The sequence below is a fragment of the Hyperolius riggenbachi genome, chromosome 6 (genome assembly GCF_040937935.1).
Source record: "Hyperolius riggenbachi isolate aHypRig1 chromosome 6, aHypRig1.pri, whole genome shotgun sequence".
Lineage (NCBI taxonomy): Eukaryota > Metazoa > Chordata > Amphibia > Anura > Hyperoliidae > Hyperolius > Hyperolius riggenbachi.
In genome coordinates, this window is record NC_090651.1 from 167,674,049 (window position 1) to 167,694,280 (window position 20,232).

Below are 20,232 nucleotides of genomic sequence, written 5' to 3' on the forward strand. Positions count from 1 at the left end.
GCGCCTTGGCATCAAACAGTACATCCCAAGCAAGCGTGCCCGGTATGGGGTGAAACTGTATAAGCTCTGTGAAAGGGCCACAAGCTATACATGTCGTTTTAGGGTCTATGAGGGAAAAGACTCAAAATTGGAGCCGGTCGGATGCCCTGACTACCTGGGGAGCAGTGGAAAGGTTGTGTGGGACTTGGTGTCACCCTTGTTCCGGAAGGGGTACCATCTTTTTGTGGACAATTATTACACAAGTGTGGCCCTCTTTCAGCACTTAAAGTTAGAAGGAATCCGATGCTGTGGCACTGCGCGGCCTAGTCGCCAGGGCTTCCCCCAACGGCTCATTACCACCAGACTTGAACGGGGGCAGAGGGCCGCCTTGCGTACTGAAGACCTGCTCGCGGTGAAATGGAGGGACAAGAGGGACGTTTACTTTCTGTCCACCATTCACACAGACACGACAGTCCAAATTCAACGGGCAACTAAGGTCATTGTAAAGCCCCTTGTCGTCCACGAATATAATGTCAACATGGGAGGGGTGGACTTCAATGACCAGAGGTTAGCGCCCTATTTAATTACCCGGAAAACAAGACGCTGGTATAAGAAAGTGTATTTTTATCTGATTCAATTGGCAGTTTACAACAGCTTTGTTCTCTACAGTAAGGCTGGGAGAACTGGATCTTTCCTCCAATTTCAGGAACAGATCATTCTGGACATCCTGTATCCAGGAGGTGCCAGGCGGCCCCCCCCCCCCCCCCCCAGATGCAACTAGCCAACTGCATGGTAGGCATTACGCCTATCAGATTCCGTGTGCCCCAGGTCAACGCATCCGAAGAAAACGTTGTCGTGTCTGCAGCAGGACTGGAAGAAGGAATGACACCAGTTTTTATTGTCCCCGCTGTCCTGACCAGCCTGGCCTATGCGTAGGGCCGTGTTTTGAGAGGTACCACGAGCAGGTACACTATTAGAACCTAGGGAACTCCAGACACAGGAGTAGGCACACACTCAGTGGTCTTTCGCACATTGTCGCAGGGAGAGGAGAGGTAAGCTTGAAAACCAAACGGGTAAGCATAAAAGTCGGAAAAAGGATCGGTTTCCATGCTTGATATTGCTGATCTGTCCTGGGTTGGCGATATAAGACGGCATGTTTGAATTTCCCTTGAGTGTGGACACCCCCGATTTATATGTGATTTGGGCCTATGATGATGCTTTAATGCCACACAGAGTCATCTCTATTGGCAGGCATATTGCTGTATCCTACAGGCATAATGCTGTATACTAAAGTTCTGAGGCCCAGTCACATAAGTTGGTGGCTCACCCTGAGTGCAGGGTGGCACGGGGTGTCTCTCTCCTGAGGTTATCACTGCCATTGATGTGGAGGAAGATCTGCCATTGATGTGGAGCAAGGTATGTTTGCCGTTCATTTTTCCTTTCAGCCCAGAGTGCATTACTTGTATACCCAATATAAGGAGTATAGCAGAAACTCCTAATACTGGCTATACATGTAATGATTGCAGAGACCCTAAAATGCCAGGACAGACTCCACAAATGACCCCATTTTGGAAAGAGGACACCCTAAAGTATTATGTGAGGTGCACGGTGAGTTCATAAAAGATTTTAGTTTTTGTCACAAGTTAGCAGAATATTTTTTTTTTTAACAAAGTGTCATTTTCCGTTTACTTGTGACAAAAAATAAAATTTTCAATGACCTCACCATTACCCTCATGGAATACCTTGTTGTGTATTCTTTCCAAAATGGGGTCATTTGTGGGGTTTGTTAACTGTCCTGGCAAGTGGGCGGGGTGCTAAATTGTGAGCACCCCTGTAAAGCCTAAAGGTACTCATTGGACTCTGGGCCCCTTAGCGCAGTTAGGGTGCAAAAAAGTGCCACACATGTGGTACCGCCGTACTCGGGAGGAGTAGTATAATGTGTTTTGGGGTGTATTTTTACACATACCCATGCTGGGTGGGAGAAATAACTCTGTAAATGGACAATTGTGTGTAAAAAAATCAAAAGATTGTCATTTACAGAGGTATTTCTCCCACCCAGCATGGGTATGTGTAAAAATACACCCCAAAACACATTGTACTACTTCTCCCGAGTACGGCAATACCACATGTGTGGCACTTTTTGCACCCTAACTGCGCTAAAGGGCCCAAAGTCCAATTAGTGCCTTTAGGATTTCACAGGTCATTTTGTGGAATTTGATTTCCAGACTCCTCCTCACGGTTTAGGGCCCCTAAAATGCCAGGGCAGTATAGGAACCCCACAAATGACCCCATTTTAGAAAGAAGACACCCCAAGGTATTCCGTTAGGAGTATGGTGAATTCATAGAAGATTTTATTTTTTGTCACAAGTTAGTGGAAAATGACACTTTGTGAAAAAAACAATAAAAAACAATTTTCCGCTAACTTTTGACAAAAAAAAAATTCTATGAACTCACCATACTCCTAACGGAATACCTTGGGGTGTCTTCTTTCTAAAATGGGGTCATTTGTGGGGTTCCTATACTGCCCTGGCATTTTAGGGGCCCTAAACCGTGAGGAGTAGTCTGGAAACGAAATTTCTCAAAATGACCTGTGAAATCCTAAAGGTACTCATTGGACTTTGGGCCCTTTAGCGGAGTTAGGGTGCAAAAAAGTGCCACACATGTGGTATCGCCGTACTCAGGAGAAGTAGTATAGTGTGTTTTGTGGTGTATTTTTACACATACCCATGCTGAGTGGGAGAAAGATCTCTGTAAATGGACAATTGTGTGTAAAAAAAATTAACAAATTGTCATTTACAGAGATATTTCTCCCACCCAGCATGGGTAGGTGTAAAAATACACCCCAAAACACATTATACTACTTCTCCTGAGTACGACAATACCACATGTGTGGCACTTTTTTGCAGCCTAACTGCGCTAAGGGGTCCAAAGTCCAATGAGCACCTTTAGGCTTTACAGGGGTGCTTGCAATTTAGCACCCCCCAAAATGTCAGGACAGTAAACACACCCCACAAATGACCCCATTTTGGAAAGTAGACCCTTCAAGGTATTTAGAGAGGGGCATGGTGAGTCCGTGGCAGATTTCATTTTTTTTTGTCGCAAGTTAGAAGAAATGGAAACTTTTTTTTTTTTCTTGTCACAAACTGTCATTTTCTGCTAACTTGTGACAAAAAATAATATCTTCTATGAACTCACTATGCCTCTCAGTGAATACTTTGGGATGTCTTCTTTCCAAAATGGGGTCATTTGGGGGGTATTTATACTATCCTGGAATTCTAGCCCCTCATGAAACATGACAGGGGGTCAGAAAAGTGATAGATGCTTGAAAATGGGAAAATTCACTTTTTGCACCATAGTTTGTAAACGCTATAACTTTTACCCAAACCAATAAATATACACTGAATGGGTTTTTTTTTTTATCCAAAACATGTTTGTCCACATTTTTCGCGCTGCATGTATACAGAAATTTTACTTTATTTGAAAACTGTCAGCACAGAAAGTTAAAAAAATCATTTTTTTGCCAAAATTCATGTCTTTTTTGCTGAATATAATAAAAAGTAAAAATCCGCAGGAGCAATCAAATAGCACCAAAAGAAAGCTTTATTAGTGACAAGAAAAGGAGCCAAAATTCATTTAGGTGGTAGGTTGTATGAGCGAGCAATAAACCGTGAAAGCTGCAGTGGTCTGAATGGAAAAAAAGTGGCCGGTCCTTAAGGGGTAGAAAGCCCTAGGTCCTCAAGTGGTTAATACCACACAAATAATTAAAATGTTTCCATGTTTTTATTGAACACGCCATGTAAACATTCAAAGTGCAGGTGGAAAAAGCATGTGAACCCTTGGATTTAATAACTGCTTAAACCTCCTTTGGCAGCAATAACGTCAACCAAACGTTTCCTGTAGTTGCAGATCAGACGTCCACAAGGGTCAGAAGTAATTTTTGACCATTCCCCTTTTCAGAACGGTTTCAATTCAGCAATATTCTTGGGATGTCTGGTGTAAATTGCTTTTTTGAGGTCATGCCACAGCATCTCAATCAGGCTGAGGTCAGGACGCTGACTGGCCCACTCCCTAAGGCATATTTTCTTCTGTTTATACCATTCTGTTGATTTACTTTTATGCTGTCGGTCATTGTCTTGTTGCACCACCCATCTTCTGCTGAGCTTCAGCTAATAGACAGATGCCCTTAAAAAGGATCCAAAATAAACTTTTACTCATTGCATAATTGTGTCCCTTTCCTAGGGCATTCCTCAAGCCAAATACCTTTGTGTTTTTGTTTTAATACTTTAATTCCCTATAAACTAGACAAGCTTTGCCCACAGCTTTTCAGAGTGCCAAGGCACTTTCAGACAATAGCAAAGGCTTACAGGAGCTCAGTCTGGACAGGAGGAGGGGGAGTTGTTACTAGCCATTGATTTCAAAAACAGAGGGGAGGAGGGAGAAGGACAGGGGACTGAATTTACACACAAGAAAGCTGATAGCACCTCCAGCTCTTAGCCTGTGACAATATGACAAAAAGAACATGGCTGCCCTCATTGTATCACAGGAATAAATAATCATACACTTTTTAACCAATTAAGTCTATTTGAACGGATATAACCATCCAGATAGACTGCGCCTGCAGAGCTCCAGTAAGCTCTCCCGCTGCCTGCTGTTACACCCCCCCTCCCCCCCCCCCAGTGAATGGGAATAGAATTCCCATTCACCGATCTAAGTCCCCCGCAGAAATACTGACTCTTTCTAAGCAGAGAATGCGGTATTTCTGAAAAAAAAAATAATGTACAGCCTCCTTATAGTTCCTGGTAGCGTGATGGTACGCTCCAGGACTTTGACTGTGGCCATCTTGTGGCCAAATAGTAAACTACACCCACATACATTTTTTACATTACATTAGTTTACATTTAAATTTAGCTGTTTCAATCCCACACCAAAAATTACCCAAATACATTTTTTAATAAAAAAAATACAATAAAAAAGAAAAACATAAATAGGTACCTAAGGGTCTGAACTTTAAATATACATGTCAAGAGAGTATCTTATTTCTTAAAGTTATAAGCTTGTAAATCGTGATGGCCGCAAATTGAAAAAATGCACCTTTCTTTCTAAATAAAATATCGGCACCATATATTGTGATAGGGACAGAATTTAAACAGTGTAATAACCGGGACAAATGGGCAAATAAAATACATCAGTTTTAATTACGGTAGCATGTATTAATTTTAAACTAGAATGGCCAAAAACTGAGAAATAATGATTTTTTTTCCATTTCTTTCTTAATCTTCCTGTTAAAATGGATTTAGAAAAAAATAATTCTTAGCAAAATGTACCACCCAAAGAAAGTTTAATTAGTGGCGGAAAAAACAAGATATAGATTAATTGTGATAAGTAGCGATAAAGTTATTGGCAAATGAATGGGAGGTGAACTTTGTTCGGATGCATTCGACACTGCAGGCTGAAGTGGTTAAACTTTTGCAGCTAGATATGCTGTGTAAACTATCTAAACTTTAGATAAGATCTATAGACAAGTTACTTGTTATAGTTAGTTTTTCATCTCGGATCCGCTTTAAAGGACCACTATCACGAAATCACAAAATTGCAAAGACGTAAAAACATGCAGATAAGAAGTACATTTCTTCCAGAGTAAAATGACTCAAATTAATTTTCTCCTATGTTGCTGCCACTTGCAGTAGGTAGTAAAAGTCTGACAGAACCAACAGGTTTTGGACTATCCCATCTCCTCATGCGTGTTCTCAGTGTTTTATTTATTTTCAAAAGCACTTAGTGAATGGCATTTACACCATCTAACCGCCAAAACCGCGTGCAGCAGACATGGAGGGTGGCTGGCATTTTTGTACAAATGCTTTTCAGGGTATGTTTTTATAAAGAATAAAGGCCATGCTGAGAATCCCCCATGAAGAGATGGACTAGTCAAAACCTGTAGGTTCTGTCAGATTTTTACTACCTACTGTAAGCAACAGGAACGTAATAGAAAAGTAAGTTATGCCTCATTTTACTCAGGAAGAAACCTACTTCTTTCTTGTATGTATTTACATGTATTTTAAATGTTAAAATTTTTTACAACAGTGGTCCTTTAAGTTCTCCTGCAAAAACTTGATAAACTTTGGAATTCATTTTTCATTCAATGATAGCAATTCATCCAGGACCTAGCAAAGCATCCTCAAACCATGATGCCCCCCCTCCCCCCAATCACCATACTTCACAGTTGGGATGAGGTTTTGATGTTGCCTCTTTTTCTCCACACATTGTGTTGTGTGTTTCTTCCAAACAACTCTCATGGGCATACCTTTAAGACAGCCGACTTCCAACAAAGTCGTGCTATGACCCCTCTGGAGGAGCCTCTTGCAATGGCCATGCGTGTCACTTCCTCTTCCTGCTTTATTCAGTGAAGCACTTCTCTAACAAAGCAGACAGGGGTGACCCGGAAGTTATAACATAGCCAAGATGGCAGCCGTGATTTTTAAATTGAAATCGAATGAAAACTATTTGGTGTTACCCGAGCTACTGAAAGGTATGCATCTTTAAGTACTTTGCAGTAATGGTCGGAGTCTTAAAGGCATGCCCATGAGAGGTGCTCGGAGTCCCTTTAATGCAAGTCAACAATTCTGAATCGTGTGTCCTCTACGAGCCCTTTTGTGCAAGGCATTCTTTACATCAGGCAATTCTTCTTGGGAAAAGCAAACCCAAAACTGGTGTTTTTTATAGGGCAGCTGTAAAGGCGCATACACACACCGGATTCCCGCAAACGACAAGTCGTCAGACCCGCCCGCAGGATGGTTGTTCTACTGACAGTTTGTCTGTGTGTACAGTCTGTCGGCAGGCAGCACCGAGCGGATCTGCCAAAACAAGCCTCATCAGCCTTCCTCCAGACTGTACACATAGTCAACCTGTCGGCAGAACAGCCGCCCCGCGGGCGGGTCTGACGACCCATCATTTGCGGAAATCTGGAGTGTGTATGTGCCTTAACCAACACCCAACCCCATTTCATTGATTGGACTCCAGCTAGCCGACACCTCACTCCAATTACCTCTTAGAGATATCAGTTTAGAGGTTCGCATACTTTTTCCACCTGCACTGTGAATGTTTACATGGTGTGTTCATTAAAAACATAGAAACAATAATTTGTGTGGTAGTAGTTTAAAGGATACCCGAACTGACACATGACAGATAGACATGTGTATGTACAGTGCCTTGCACACAAATAACTATGCTTTGTTCCTTTTTTTCTTTCTCTGCCTGAAAGAGTTAATTATCAGGTATGTAAGTGGCTGACTCAGTCCTGACTCAGACACGAAGTGACTACAGTGACCCTCACTGATAAGAAATTCCCCTTTTTATCTCTTTCCTGCTCTCAGAAGCCATTTTCTGCTAGGAAAGTGTTTTATAGTTGGAATTTTCATATCAGTGAGGGCCACACTGTAGTCACTTCCTGTCTGAGTCAGCCACATGCATACCTGATATTTAACCCTTTCAGGCAGAGAAAGAAAAAAAGGAACACAGCATAGTTATTTGTGTGCTAGGCACTGTACATACTCATGTCTATCTAATCATGTCACATGTCAGTTCGGGTATCCTTTAAGCAGACTGTGATTGTCTATTATTGTGACCTAGATGAAGATCACATTTTATGACCAATTTGTGCAGAAATCCATGTAATTCCAAAGGTTTCACATACTATTTCTTGCTACTGTATTTTTAAACGACAAATTTCATTGAATTTTTCAAGTTAAATGTACAAACATTTATGCATTAAGTTGCATTAAGTTGGACAATAATAGAACATGCTGATCATTATTGTACATGTGGTTTCTGTTGAAAGATAGTAGTACTAATATTCAATACAGGAAAGAAGAGAACTTTATAGTGGTCCTACAACATCAAGAACAAATAAAATCTGAGAACAAACAAAACTCGCTCACCAAACCTATCCGATGAGTGTTGAGTACCTACTGAGTGCTTATTAACCTCCTTGGCAGTAACCCCGAACGTAGTTCGGGGTAAGCCGCGCAGGAGGTTTTCTCAGGCCCTGCTGGGCAGATTTGCGTAATTTTTTTTTTGCTGGACGCAGCTCCTACAAAGTCACTGGACCTGACAGGGTCCAGGGCGGGATAATTGGAGCAGCCATTCGTTTTGAGGGAGCGTGAGTAGGTTATTAGTGCATGCTACCAGGGCTGTGGAGTCGGAGTTGGAGCAATTTTGGGCACCCGGAGTCGGAGTCGTGGTTTCAGAAACTGAGGAGTCGGAGTCGGGAGTCGGAGTCGCATTAATTTTTGTACAAAATCCACAGCCCTGTTAAAGAGACACTTAAGCCAGAAAAAAAAAAATGTGTTTTACTCACCTGGGGCTTCTACCAGCCCCCTGCAGCAGTCCTGTGCCCTCGCAGCCACTCACTAATCCTGTGGTCCCCCGCTGCCATCTAGTTTCGTTTTTGCCGACAGGCCCGTCAGGACTGGCCACGCGTAGCTTTTTCCGCATTCCCGACTGTAATTAGCGCTATTGCGGGCCGCAACGCGCACAAAAATACGCGTTGCCGCATTACGCACGCATAGATATGCGGCAACGCGTATTTTTGTACGCATTGCGGCCCGCAATAGCGCTAATTACAGTCAGGAATGCGGAGAAAGCTACGCGTGGCCAGTCCTGACGGGCCTGTCGGCAAAAACAAAACTAGCTGGCAGCAGGGTACCAGAGGATTAGTGAGTGGCTGCGAGGGCACAGGACTGCTGCAGGGGGCTGGTAGAAGCCCCAGGTGAGTAAAACTTTTTTTTTTTACTTAAGGTTCACTTTAAGTATTAGACTAAGGAGTCGGAGTCAAAGAGTCGGAGTCTGAGCAATTTTGGGTACCCGGAGCCGGAGTCGTGGTTTCAGAAACTGAGAAGTCGGAGTCGGAAGATTTTTGTACTGACTCCACAGCCCTGCATGCTACAGCAGTAGCTTGCCTACTTTGAAAATTTTCTTGTGCTGCTGAAGCATTGCAGCTTAGTGAATCAACCCCTACTAATTTTTCTGTGAGCCAGATGCAGCCATCAAAAGAGCCACATCTGGCTCCCTAACCCTGCTGCTCTACACAGTCTAATCTATTGAGCTGAACTCCCCATCAGATAAAAATCTTTGCAAGATGCTGCACACAAAGATGCTGTACACATGCAAAAGAGCAGTATCGGCAAAAGATCTGTTCCTGCAAAAGATCCGTTCCTGCAAAATACCTTCATAGGCCCAGTGCACACCGAGCGGTTTTTGGAGCGATCCGCCGGCCGCATCCGCCTCTAAAAACGCTTGTCTAATGTATTGCAATGGGATGGTGCACACCGGCGGTTTGCGTTTTTTGCCAAGCCGCAAACGCGCCTCCTGCTGCGCGTTTACGGTTTTCGGAAGCGTTTCGTCCTCAATGTAAAGTATAGGAAAACCGCAAACCGCTCTGAAAAACGCTAGTTCAGAGCGGTTTGCCAGGCATTTTTGTTACAGTAGCTGTTCTGTAACAGCTTTTACTGTAACGATATGTGTAATCTGCTACACAAAAACGCACGCAAAACCGCTAGGTATGTTTAGAAAACCTCTCTAAACATACCTAGAATCGCTCTGAAATCAGCTCCCAAAACCGCTAGCGTATTGCGGATCTGCTAGCGGTTTTGGTGTGCACTGGGCCATAGTCTATATCTGCAGATCTCATACACACCTTGTTTAACAGACATTGATCTGCAGGGGATCGGGACAGACCTGCGGCGAACGGTTGCGGGCAGAGCTACGGCAAGGGACAGGCTGGGAGCTTGGGGCTGGAGGAAGCCCCCGGTAAGTAGCGCTTATTTTATAAAAATCTCCCTGATGACTACTTTAAAGAGAAACTCCGACCAAGAATTGAACTTTATTCCAATCAATAGCTGATACCCCCTTTTACATGAGAAATCTATTCCTTTTCACAAACAGACCATCAGCGAGTGCTGTGTGACTGATATTGTGGTGAAACCCCTCCCACAAGAAACAAGAAAAGTACGTACTCTTGGCAGTTTCCTGTCTGTGAACCTTGCTGCATTGTGCGAAATAGCAGTTTACAGCTGTTTCCAACTGCCAAAAAAACATGCAGCAGCTACATCACCTGCCAACAGTAAAAATGTTCACTGGAGTTCCTCTTTAACCTGTTTCCGACCGCGTCACGCCGATGGGCGTGGCCGCGGCGGCAGCCCCAGGACCGCCTAACGCCGATTGGTGTAAAGTCCTGGGGCCAGCTAATGCATCTCCTGCTTGGGGGGCGAAGTTCCGCCACGCCTTCAGTCTACGAGTCTATGTGATCGCTGTCTATTTGCATATACAGCGCTGCGATCGTCAGCAGCGCTGTACTGGGGACAGCCGTGTCACACGGCTGTCCCCCTGGGACACTGGAGAGCGATCGGCTCTCATAGGCAGAAGCCTATGACAGCCGATTGCCATTATTGGCTGCCTGTGGGGAGGGAGGGAGGGAATGGGTTTAAAGAGACATACTGGTTTTCATAAAAAACAGTAACAAAAATATTTATAAAAAACAAAATAAACAATTTGGGGGCGATCAGACCCCACCAACAGAGAGCTCTGTTGGTGGGGAGAAAAGAGGGGGCGGGGGGAATCACTGGTGTGCTGTGTTGTGCAGATCTGCAGCTTAGTCTTAAAGCTGCAGTGGCACATTTCACTAAAAATGGCCTGGTCACTACGGGGGTTTAGCAATGCAGTCCTCAAGAGGTTAAAGAACCAGGTTCTTTATTTTTTATAAAGACACTCCTTGAAAAGGATTTTTATAAAGATGCTGTCCAGCCTCCCTGCACACTTTTTTTTTTCTTTAGCAGTTGGGCAGAGCAACTGCCATTCACTAAGTGCATTTGAAAATGAAGAAAACCCTGAGAATCCCCCATGAGAAGATTAGCTAGTCCAAAACCTGTTGGTTCTGTCAGATTTCTACTATAAATAAGTCTTGTAGTGTGACAAAGCTGTAGAGATGAAGGAGGCTAAAATAACTCTTTAACCACCCTGGCGTTCTATTAAGATCGCCAGGGTCGGCTGCGGGAGGGTTTTTTTTAAATAAAAAAAAAACTATTTCATGCAGCCAACTGAAAGTTGGCTGCATGAAAGCCCACTAGATGGCGCTCCGGAGGCGTTCTTCCGATCGCCTCCGGCAGCCAGAAGTAACACGGAAGGCCGCAATGAGCAGCCTTCCGTGTTTGGCTTCTCCTGTCGCCATGGCGACGAGCGGAGTGACGTCATGGACGTCAGCCGACGTCCTGACGTCAGCCGCCTCCGATCCAGCCCTTAGCGCTGGCCGGAACTATTTGTTCCGGCTGCGCAGGGCTCAGGCGGCTGGGGGGACCCTCTTTCGCCGCTGCTCGCGGCGAATCACCGCAGAGCGGCGGCGATCGGGCAGCACACGCGGCTGGCAAAGTGCCGGCTGCGTGTGCTGCTCTTTATTTGAGCAAAATCGGCCCAGCAGGGCCTGAGCGGCAGCCATCGGCGGTGATGGACGAGCTGAGCTCGTCCATACCGCTAAGATGGTTAAGATAAGAGATTTGTAGGTCTTTCTACGATTAGAATCTCTGTTAACATATGATCTGAAACTGTGCTTTAGTTACAACCAGGGCTGTGGAGTCAGTCGAGGAGTCAAAGCAATTTTGGGTACATGGAGTCGGAGTCAGATGATTTTTGTACCAAATCTATAGCACTGGTAAGTATTAGACTAAGGAGTCGGAGCCATTTTGGGTACCTGGAGTCGGTGGTTTCATAAACTGAGGAGTCAGAGTTGGAGTCGGATAATTTTTGTACCGACTCCACAGCCCTAGTTACAACCATTTAGGAAAATGTGCGCACGTGAATAACTAATCTGTTCTAGGGGAGATCTGTCTCAGAAAATAAAAATTAATCCACCCAGTACTATAAACAATTACTCTCTCCAAGTCCTAACCTAGCAGCAAACAAGGCATTTAACCCAACCTGAAGCCTCGTACACACTGCACAGTAATATCGCCCGGCAGGGGTCAGAGCACAATCCTTCGGGCGACATTTTGTAGACAAGGCTGTACAGACAGACCCCTAGCGCACTAAAAACAATCTTTATTCAAAACAAATAAAATATATAGAAATGATGAGCAGCACGTGTAATATTTTACAACAAAAACAAGGGTTGTCCTATTAATACCCGGCAGCCTAATGTGTATAGTTTAGAGTAAACATAGGAGTCATTTGTGGTTCAGGATATTAGAGGGTCCTGTCAGCTGACAAGGGCTGTAAACTTTGACAGTATGCTTATATGTTTGGTGGGTTTTTTGTTTTTGTTTTCTGCACGGTTTATGTAATTCACTCCTGAGGAAAGCGTTAGCTGAAACATTTTGAGTATATGTAGCTAGTGCAATGTATGTTCCCTGTACTCAGGGGCGTAGCAATAGGGGTTGCAGAGGTAGCGACCACATCGGGGCCCTTGGGCCAGAGGGGCCCCGAAGGGCCCTTCCTCAATTACAGTATTAGCTCTCTATTGGTCCTGTGCTCATAATAATCACTTCTATAGATGCTTTGAATAGTGGTAATCATTAAACTGCTCCCCATCCCCTTCTTGCACCTCTGATACTGTAGTTGCCATTGGCAGATTTTGGTGTGCCGTATCAATTGTTATGTATAGAGTGCTTGGGGGGCCCCATTGTAAAACTTGCATCGGGCCCACAGCTCCTTAGCTACGCCACTGCCTGTACTGTCGATTGATGTGTGTATGGAGCCATTTTTGATCTGTGAGGAACTTTCATATACGGTATATCTAACTGAGAGCTTATACCTTTTTTTCCTCAATGGATATTAAACCTAGTGAGGACCCTCTAATATCCTGAACCTCAAATGACTCCTAGGTTTACTCTAAACTACACACATTGGGCTGCCCGGTATGAATAGGACAACCCTTGTTTATTTGTTGTAAAATATTACACGTGCTGCTCACCATGTCTATATATTTTAATTGTTTCTAATAAAGATTATGTTTTTAGTGCGCTAGGGGTCTGTCCCAATATGGAACACGTAATACGTTTGTTTCCCCGAGTGCTTTATCTTGTATTGTGTATTTAAATAGGCTAGCAGCGTATTATGTCACTATGGGGTATCTGTGGTAACTCTGCATGCCTAATAGACTATAAACGAAGTTATGCGGTGCAAGATTCTTCAGTTAGATTACATCACCCCTTTAGATCAATTAACAACATTCAGTAGTAGAATCTGCACTCTGAAGTTTAATGATTTGTGTAACCAGATAATTCCAACGTTTCAAGACCAATGTCTCTTTATCAAGGTATTGCATCCAATAATTATCCACAGATGCTCGTGGCACAAGCTCTGAATTCAGTGGAGCCCTTGCAGTCAGCAATGTGTACGGAGCCAATGGAAGCCATCTTATGCTATTTTGGGGGAGGTTTGGACAGTATGGTGAAAGAGTGAGGTAAGGAGGGTAAAAAGGCACTGAAGCTCAGGAAACCTGACACTATGGAACTTTAGAGGCACATAAGGGCAGGTGTGCTCGAGCTACATTCTTGGCTTCGACTGCGCCCACTGGCCACCTCAGCTGTGAACACCTCAGGAATACTGGTCTTAACTAGGTGATGTGGCTGCCTACCTACCTTTCTCAAAACAGAATAGAAGTAGTAACACTTATTTAAATGAAAATTAAGAAGTTTTGGTACCCTATGACTATAATTACACAGGGCAAGCTTTACTATTTAAAACTGCTTCAGGTATACTTTAATGGCAGCCTTTGTGTGCTCACCCACCATCTATATCTCACCACCACCAGCCTCTGGGAATCCACATATCACTGTACAGATGTGCCTGTGAGTTTTTCATTGCAGGGAGTAAATAGATTACAGGCCATGAGCACATCCAAACTATGACACGAGAAAGTGACTAAATAGACTTGGTATGGAATAGAGGATAAACAGGAAAGTACACAGAAAGATAAAATTGCATTAAAGGATACCTGAGGTGACATGTGACATGATGAGAAAGACATGGGTATGTACAGTGCCTAGCACACAAATAACTATGCGGTGTTCCTTTTTTTCTTTCTCTGCCTGAAAGAGTTAATTATCAGGTATGTAAGTGGCTGACTCAGACAGGAAGTGACTACAGTGTGACCCTCACTGATAAGAAATTCCCCTTTTTATCTCTTTCTTGCTCTCAGAAGCCATTTTCTGCTAGGGTAGTGTTTTATAGTTGGAATTTCTCATCAGTGATATTCACATTGTAGTCACTTCCTGAGTCAGGACTGAGTCAGCCACTTACATACCTGATAATTAACTCTTTCAGACAGAGAAAGAAAAAATGGAACACAGCATAATTATTTGTGTGCTAGGCACTGTATATACACGTCTATCTCATCATGTCACATGTCACTTCAGGTATCCTTTAACAGAAGAAACTGGTCTGGTGACATAATAGAAAAATGCATCAAAAAGAAAACAAACAAAACTAACAGGAAATAGGATATAAAAATGTAGAATATCAATTCTCAAACAAAGAAGCACTCACGCACCGTGTTGGAAGCATTAGCTGTGCTGGTAGCTGGTGCATTATGTTCTGCGTGACCCTGCCCTCCTCCATACAAGGGAAGTCCATGGTCAGTGGAGGGTGTGGCATATTCCTGCGTGTGCTGGTTTCCGTAGTCTGTAGACAAACCATTCTGGGGTGGCGGAGGGAACGGTATAGCAGCAAATGGCTGCACCATGGTGTCAGGAGTGGTGGTCGGCTCCTGGTTACCCTGTTAGAAACCAAGACAAAATTACTTTAATATTACGGTTATTTTTAAAGCATAAACATGTTATAACCCACTGGACACAGAATTAGCAAGAGGTGAAAATTACAAATGTAAAACATTTTTAATAACAGGACACAAAACAGAGAAGAGGCAAAAATGTTAAGTCAGCGATCAGGCCAAAAATTTCGAAGTAAAAAATGTACTTCATTGTAAAGCTTAAATTGTGACCACGTCCATAAACAAAGTTAAGCTTTGTTTAACCACTTTACCCCCAGCGGTACAGATATCTCCATCCCTTTTTCCATCCTTTCACCCCCAGGGACGGAGATATCCGTACCTCCCGCACTCCTGCTCTCTTGCACGCCGCTGCCCGTTCGCCTGGAGATCTACGAACGAGATCATTGTGAGAAAAAAAACAGTTTCCCAGCCTCCTAACACTTCCTGCAAGTGCACTTTCTGTACGCTTGCAGGTCGCATAAACAAAAAGTTACTGTGGCCATCTTGTGACCAAATAGTAAAAGTACACCCTAAAGCATTTTTCATACACAAATACAATAGTTTTACACTAAAAATTAACTCATTACCTCCCACACTCCCCAATTTTTTTTTGTAATAAAAAAATAAAAGAAGAACATTTTACAATAAAAATAAAATACATAAATAGTTACTTTAGGGACTGAACTTTTTAAATATTTATGTCAAGAGGGTATAACACTGTTACTTTATAAACTATGGGCTCGTAATTAGGGATGGACGCAAAACTGAAAAACATGCACCTTTATTTCCAAATAAAATATTGGCGTCAAACATTGTGATAGGGACATAATTTAAATGGTTTTATAACCGGGACAAATGGGCAAGTACATTTCATGGGTTTTAATTACAGTAGCATGCATTATTTAAAAACGAATGGCCGAAACCTGAAAAATAATGATTTTTTCCCACATTTTTTCCTATTTTCCCATTAAAACACATTTAGAATAAAATTATTGGCATAATGTTCCACCTAAAGAAAGCATAAGTGGTGGCGAAAAAAAAAAGATATAGTTCATTTTATTGCGATAAGTAATGATAAAGTTATAGACGAATGAATGGAAGGAGCGCTGAAAGGTGAAAATTGCTCTGGTGCTCAAGGGGTAAAACCCCTCAGTGGTGAAGTGGTTAAGTATCCGAGGTGAGATCTAGAACAAGCTTTACTTACCTGGTGCTCTTAAAGAGACTCCGTAACAAAAATTGCATCCTGTTTTTTATCATCCTACAAGTTCCAAAAGCTATTCTAATGTGTTCTGGCTTACTGCAGCATGTTCTACTATCACCATCTCTGTAATAAATCAACTTATCTCTCTCTTGTCAGACTTGTCAGCCTGTGTCTGGAAGGCTGCCAAGTTCTTCAGTGTTGTGGTTCTGTGATGCATCTCCCCCCTCCAAGCCCCTCTCTGCACACTGCCTGTGTATTATTTAGATTAGGACAGCTTCTCTCTTCTCTCTTATCTTTTACAAGCTGGGTAAATCCTCCTCTGAGCTGGCTGGGCTTTCACATACTGAGGAATTACATACAGGCAGAGCTGTCTGCACTCTGCAGGAAGAAACAGCCTGACACTTCAGTGGAAGATAGCTGCAGGGGGAAAGAAACACACAAATGATCTCTTGAGATTCAAAAGGAAGGGTGTATACAGCCTGCTTGTGTATGAATGTATTTTCTATGTGTGGACATACTGTACATCAACCTACTTCCTGTTTTGGTGGCCATTTTGTTTGTTTATAAACAAACTTTTTAAAACTGTTTTTAACCACTTTTAATGCGGCGAGGAGCGGCGAAATTGTGAGGGTAATAGGGGATGTCCCCTAATGCAGGGGTCCCCAACCTTTTTAAGCCCGGGGCCCACTATCCCGACCAAACTTTTCTCTGGGGCCCCCCGGGGGGAGGGGGGGCCTGGTTAGTGGCGGCGGCAGCCCCCCCTCTTTTCCTTGATTTTGAGTGTAGTATATATGTAAGTAGGTATCTAGGTATAGTTTCCCCCAGTATAGGTACCTAACACAGTTGCCCCTGTATAAGGACTATAGTTGCCTCAGTATAGTTAGGTAGTATAGTTACCCCAATATAGTTAGTATAGTTACCCCAGTATAGTTAGTACAGTTACCCCAGTATAGTTAGTACAGTTACCCCAGTATAGTTAGTACAGTTACCCCAGTATAGCAAGTACAGTTACCACAGTATAGCTAGTACAGTTACCACAGTATAGCTAGTACAGTTACCACACTATAGCTAGTACAGTTACCACAGTATAGCAAGTACAGTTACCACACTATAGCTAGTACAGTTACCACAGTATAGCAACTACAGTTACCACAGTATAGCAACTACAGTTACCACAGTATAGCAACTACAGTTACCACAGTATAGCAAGTACAGTTACCACAGTATAGCAAGTACAGTTACCACAGTTTAGCTAGTACAGTTACCACAGTATAGCAAGTACAGTTGCCACAGTATAGCAAGTACAGTTGCCACAGTATAGCAAGTACAGTTGCCACAGTATAGCAAGTACAGTTAGCCCAGTATAGCAAGTACAGTTAGCCCAGTATAGCAAGTACAGTTAGCCCAGTATAGCAAGTACAGTTAGCCCAGTATAGCAAGTACAGTTAGCCCAGTATAGCAAGTGCAGTTAGCCCAGTATAGCAAGTACAGTTAGCCCAGTATAGCAAGTACAGTTAGCCCAGTACAGCAAGTACAGTTAGCCCAGTATAGCAAGTACAGTTAGCCCAGTATAGCAAGTACAGTTAGCCCAGTATAGCAAGTATAGTTAGCCCAGTATAGCAAGTATAGTTAGCCCAGTATAGCAAGTACAGTTAGCCCAGTATAGCAAGTATAGCTAGCCCAGTATAGCAAGTACAGTTAGCCCAGCATACCTAGTACAGTTAGCCCAGTGTAGCCAGTACAGTTAGCCCAGTAGTTACCCCAGTGTAGCTAGCAGAGGTGCCCTCTCCCCCCGCGGCCGCCGCTCCTGTTACCTTATGAGCGGGCGTCCGCTTCCTTCCTTATATTCCTCCAGCCTCGGCTCTCCTCTTCACAGCATGTCGCATTACAGCAGTGCTTCCTCCGCGGCTGCTGTAAGGAGGGAAGGAGGTGGGGTAGCGGCTTCCTGTAGCGGCGATACGCATCACCGTTACTATGGGAACCGCTGTCCTGGCTCCCTCGGCTCCTTACAGCAGCCATGCAGGAAGCGCTGCTGTAATACGACATGCTGCGAAGAGGAGAGCCGCGGCTGAAGGAATATAAGGAAGGAAGCGGCCGCCTGCTCATAAGGTAACAGGAGCGGCGGCCGCGGGGGGAGAGGGAGAAGCCGCGGCCCCCCAGAAATCTGCCCAAGGACCCCCAGGGGGCCACGGCCCCCAGGTTGGGGACCCATGCCCTAATGCACTGGTATGTTTACTTTTGTGCGATTTTAACAATACAGATTCTCTTTAAAGTGGTCTGAAACTCTGACATAACATTCAATAAAAATGTGTTTTCCTACTTTTTCTTTCTTTATTATTATTATTATTTATTTATTTCATACAGTTATCATATTTGCTTTTGTGCATAAGTAATATTGTCTGTTTACAAATTACAAGTTTCCAAAGTGTAGTTTAGCTTGCCCTGAAACCTTCCATTGTATTTTATTCAAACTGCTTTTTATTACATATTAAACATCTCCTAATTAGCTGTTCTGAGCGGTTTTGTGTGCTTGAAGCAGAGAACTTCACAGAGAGCTCCTTTTCACTTATTACACTGTGTTCACACAAATGCATCAACATTGGAAAGTAAACAAAGATACTGTTATCTCCAGTTTGTATGCGGATTTGAAGCTGAATAGCAGGACAAAGTGCTTTGTTTAACCATTTCAGTGATGTTCTGCTAAAAAAAAAAAAAAAAAAAAATCTGGGATAGTAGCTTTCAAGCTTTGAGGAATCTTTTAGAGCAAAGTAGAAATGCTGACTTTCAGACCACTTTAAGCATCAACTACCAGCACTTAAAGAGACTCCGTAACAAAAATTGCATCCTGTTTTTTATCATCCTACAAGTTCCAAAAGCTATTCTAATGTGTTCTGGCTTACTGCAGCACGTTCTACTATCACCATCTCTGTAATAAATCAACTTATCTTTCTCTTGTCAGACTTGTCAGGCCTGTGTCTGGAAGGCTGCCAAGTTCTTCAGTGTTATGGTTCTGCTATGAACTCCCCCTTTCAGGCCCCTCTCTGCACACTGCCTGTGTGATATTTAGATTAGTGCAGCTTCTCTCTGTTCTATTATCTTTTACAAGCTGGATAAATCCTCCTCTGAGCTGGCTGGGCTTTCACATACTGAGGAATTACATACAGGCACAGCTGTACTCTGCAGGAAGAAATAGCCTGACACTTCAGTGAAAGATAGCTGCAGGGGGAAAGAAACACACAAATGATCTCTTGAGATTCAAAAGGATGGCTGTATACAGCCTGCTTGTGTATGGATGTATTTTCTATGTGTGGACATACTGTACATCAATCTACTTCCTGTTTTGGTGGCCATTTTGTTTGTTTATAAACAAACTTTTTAAAACTGTTTTTAACCACTTTTAATGTGGCGAGGAGCGGCGAAATTGTGACAGAGGGTAATAGGAGATGTCCCCTAACGCACTGGTATGTTTACTTTTGTGCGATTTTAACAATACAGATTCTTTTTAATGCAGTGCGTCAGTACGTGGCCATGGATCTTCCCACCCACATGAAGATTTTCCACCACATCTATCATTCTGAAGTGTGATCAGACTCAAAAACTGATTAAAAAGCTGATTAATTGATTCTGATGGAAGTTTGTTTCCAATGCATCTAATCAAAGTGATTGAAAACAATCATGTGTATATCTAGCTTTAAAGAACAACTGTTAGCTATTATACGAGTCTGTGTGCACCGCTTTTATCCTTCCCCAATGTACAGCGCGAGGAAAAGGGGGAATGCGGTGGGCTGGAGATGTGCAGAGAGGGGTCGGATATGCCACTGGAGGAGTGGCAGGAGAAAGCCTCTGCCTCCCCTTCCTGCACCCTAACAGTGTCTGCGACCACCACAGTGAAGGGAAGACCAGACGGCTAATCAGAGGGGAGAGAGGTGAGTGACAGAGGCTTCAGCCAATCAGGCTGATTTAGCATGCCATGGCACTTCTCTTGAGTGTGTACGAATATAGAGCTTGGGGGCATGTGGAGAGAAAACCCAATTGGGAAAAAAGTAAGATTGACTTTAAACTTTTGAATTGCCTATTTAGCATCCTTGTTACCCATGTAACAGCCTGCAATAGAGAATTTATTTTGTATTTTATGCCTAAAGGTAGCCATACACTGGTCGATTTGCCATTAGATCGACCAACTGACAGATCCCTATCTGATCGAATCTGATCAGAGAGGGATCGTATGGCTGCCTTTACTGCAAACAGATTGTGAATCGATTTCCGCCTGAAACCGATCACAATCTGTTGAGCTGCT

General features: G+C 43.3%; 1 protein-coding gene across 11 annotated transcripts in view; it reads right to left on the reverse strand.

The window, feature by feature from the left end:
* The window catches only part of RBFOX2 (RNA binding fox-1 homolog 2), a 333,252-nt gene that overhangs the window by 156,566 nt on the left and 156,454 nt on the right, over window positions 1-20,232 (reverse strand). For all 11 annotated transcript variants that reach the window (XR_011022079.1, XM_068240196.1, XM_068240201.1 and 8 more), the window contains exon 2: window positions 14,516-14,740. Coding sequence is in view for 10 of the 11 variants with exons in the window: in XM_068240196.1 (XP_068096297.1) it covers window positions 14,516-14,740 (225 nt within the window). In the remaining variant the exon portion in view is untranslated. The remainder of the gene's footprint in view (window positions 1-14,515; window positions 14,741-20,232) is intronic.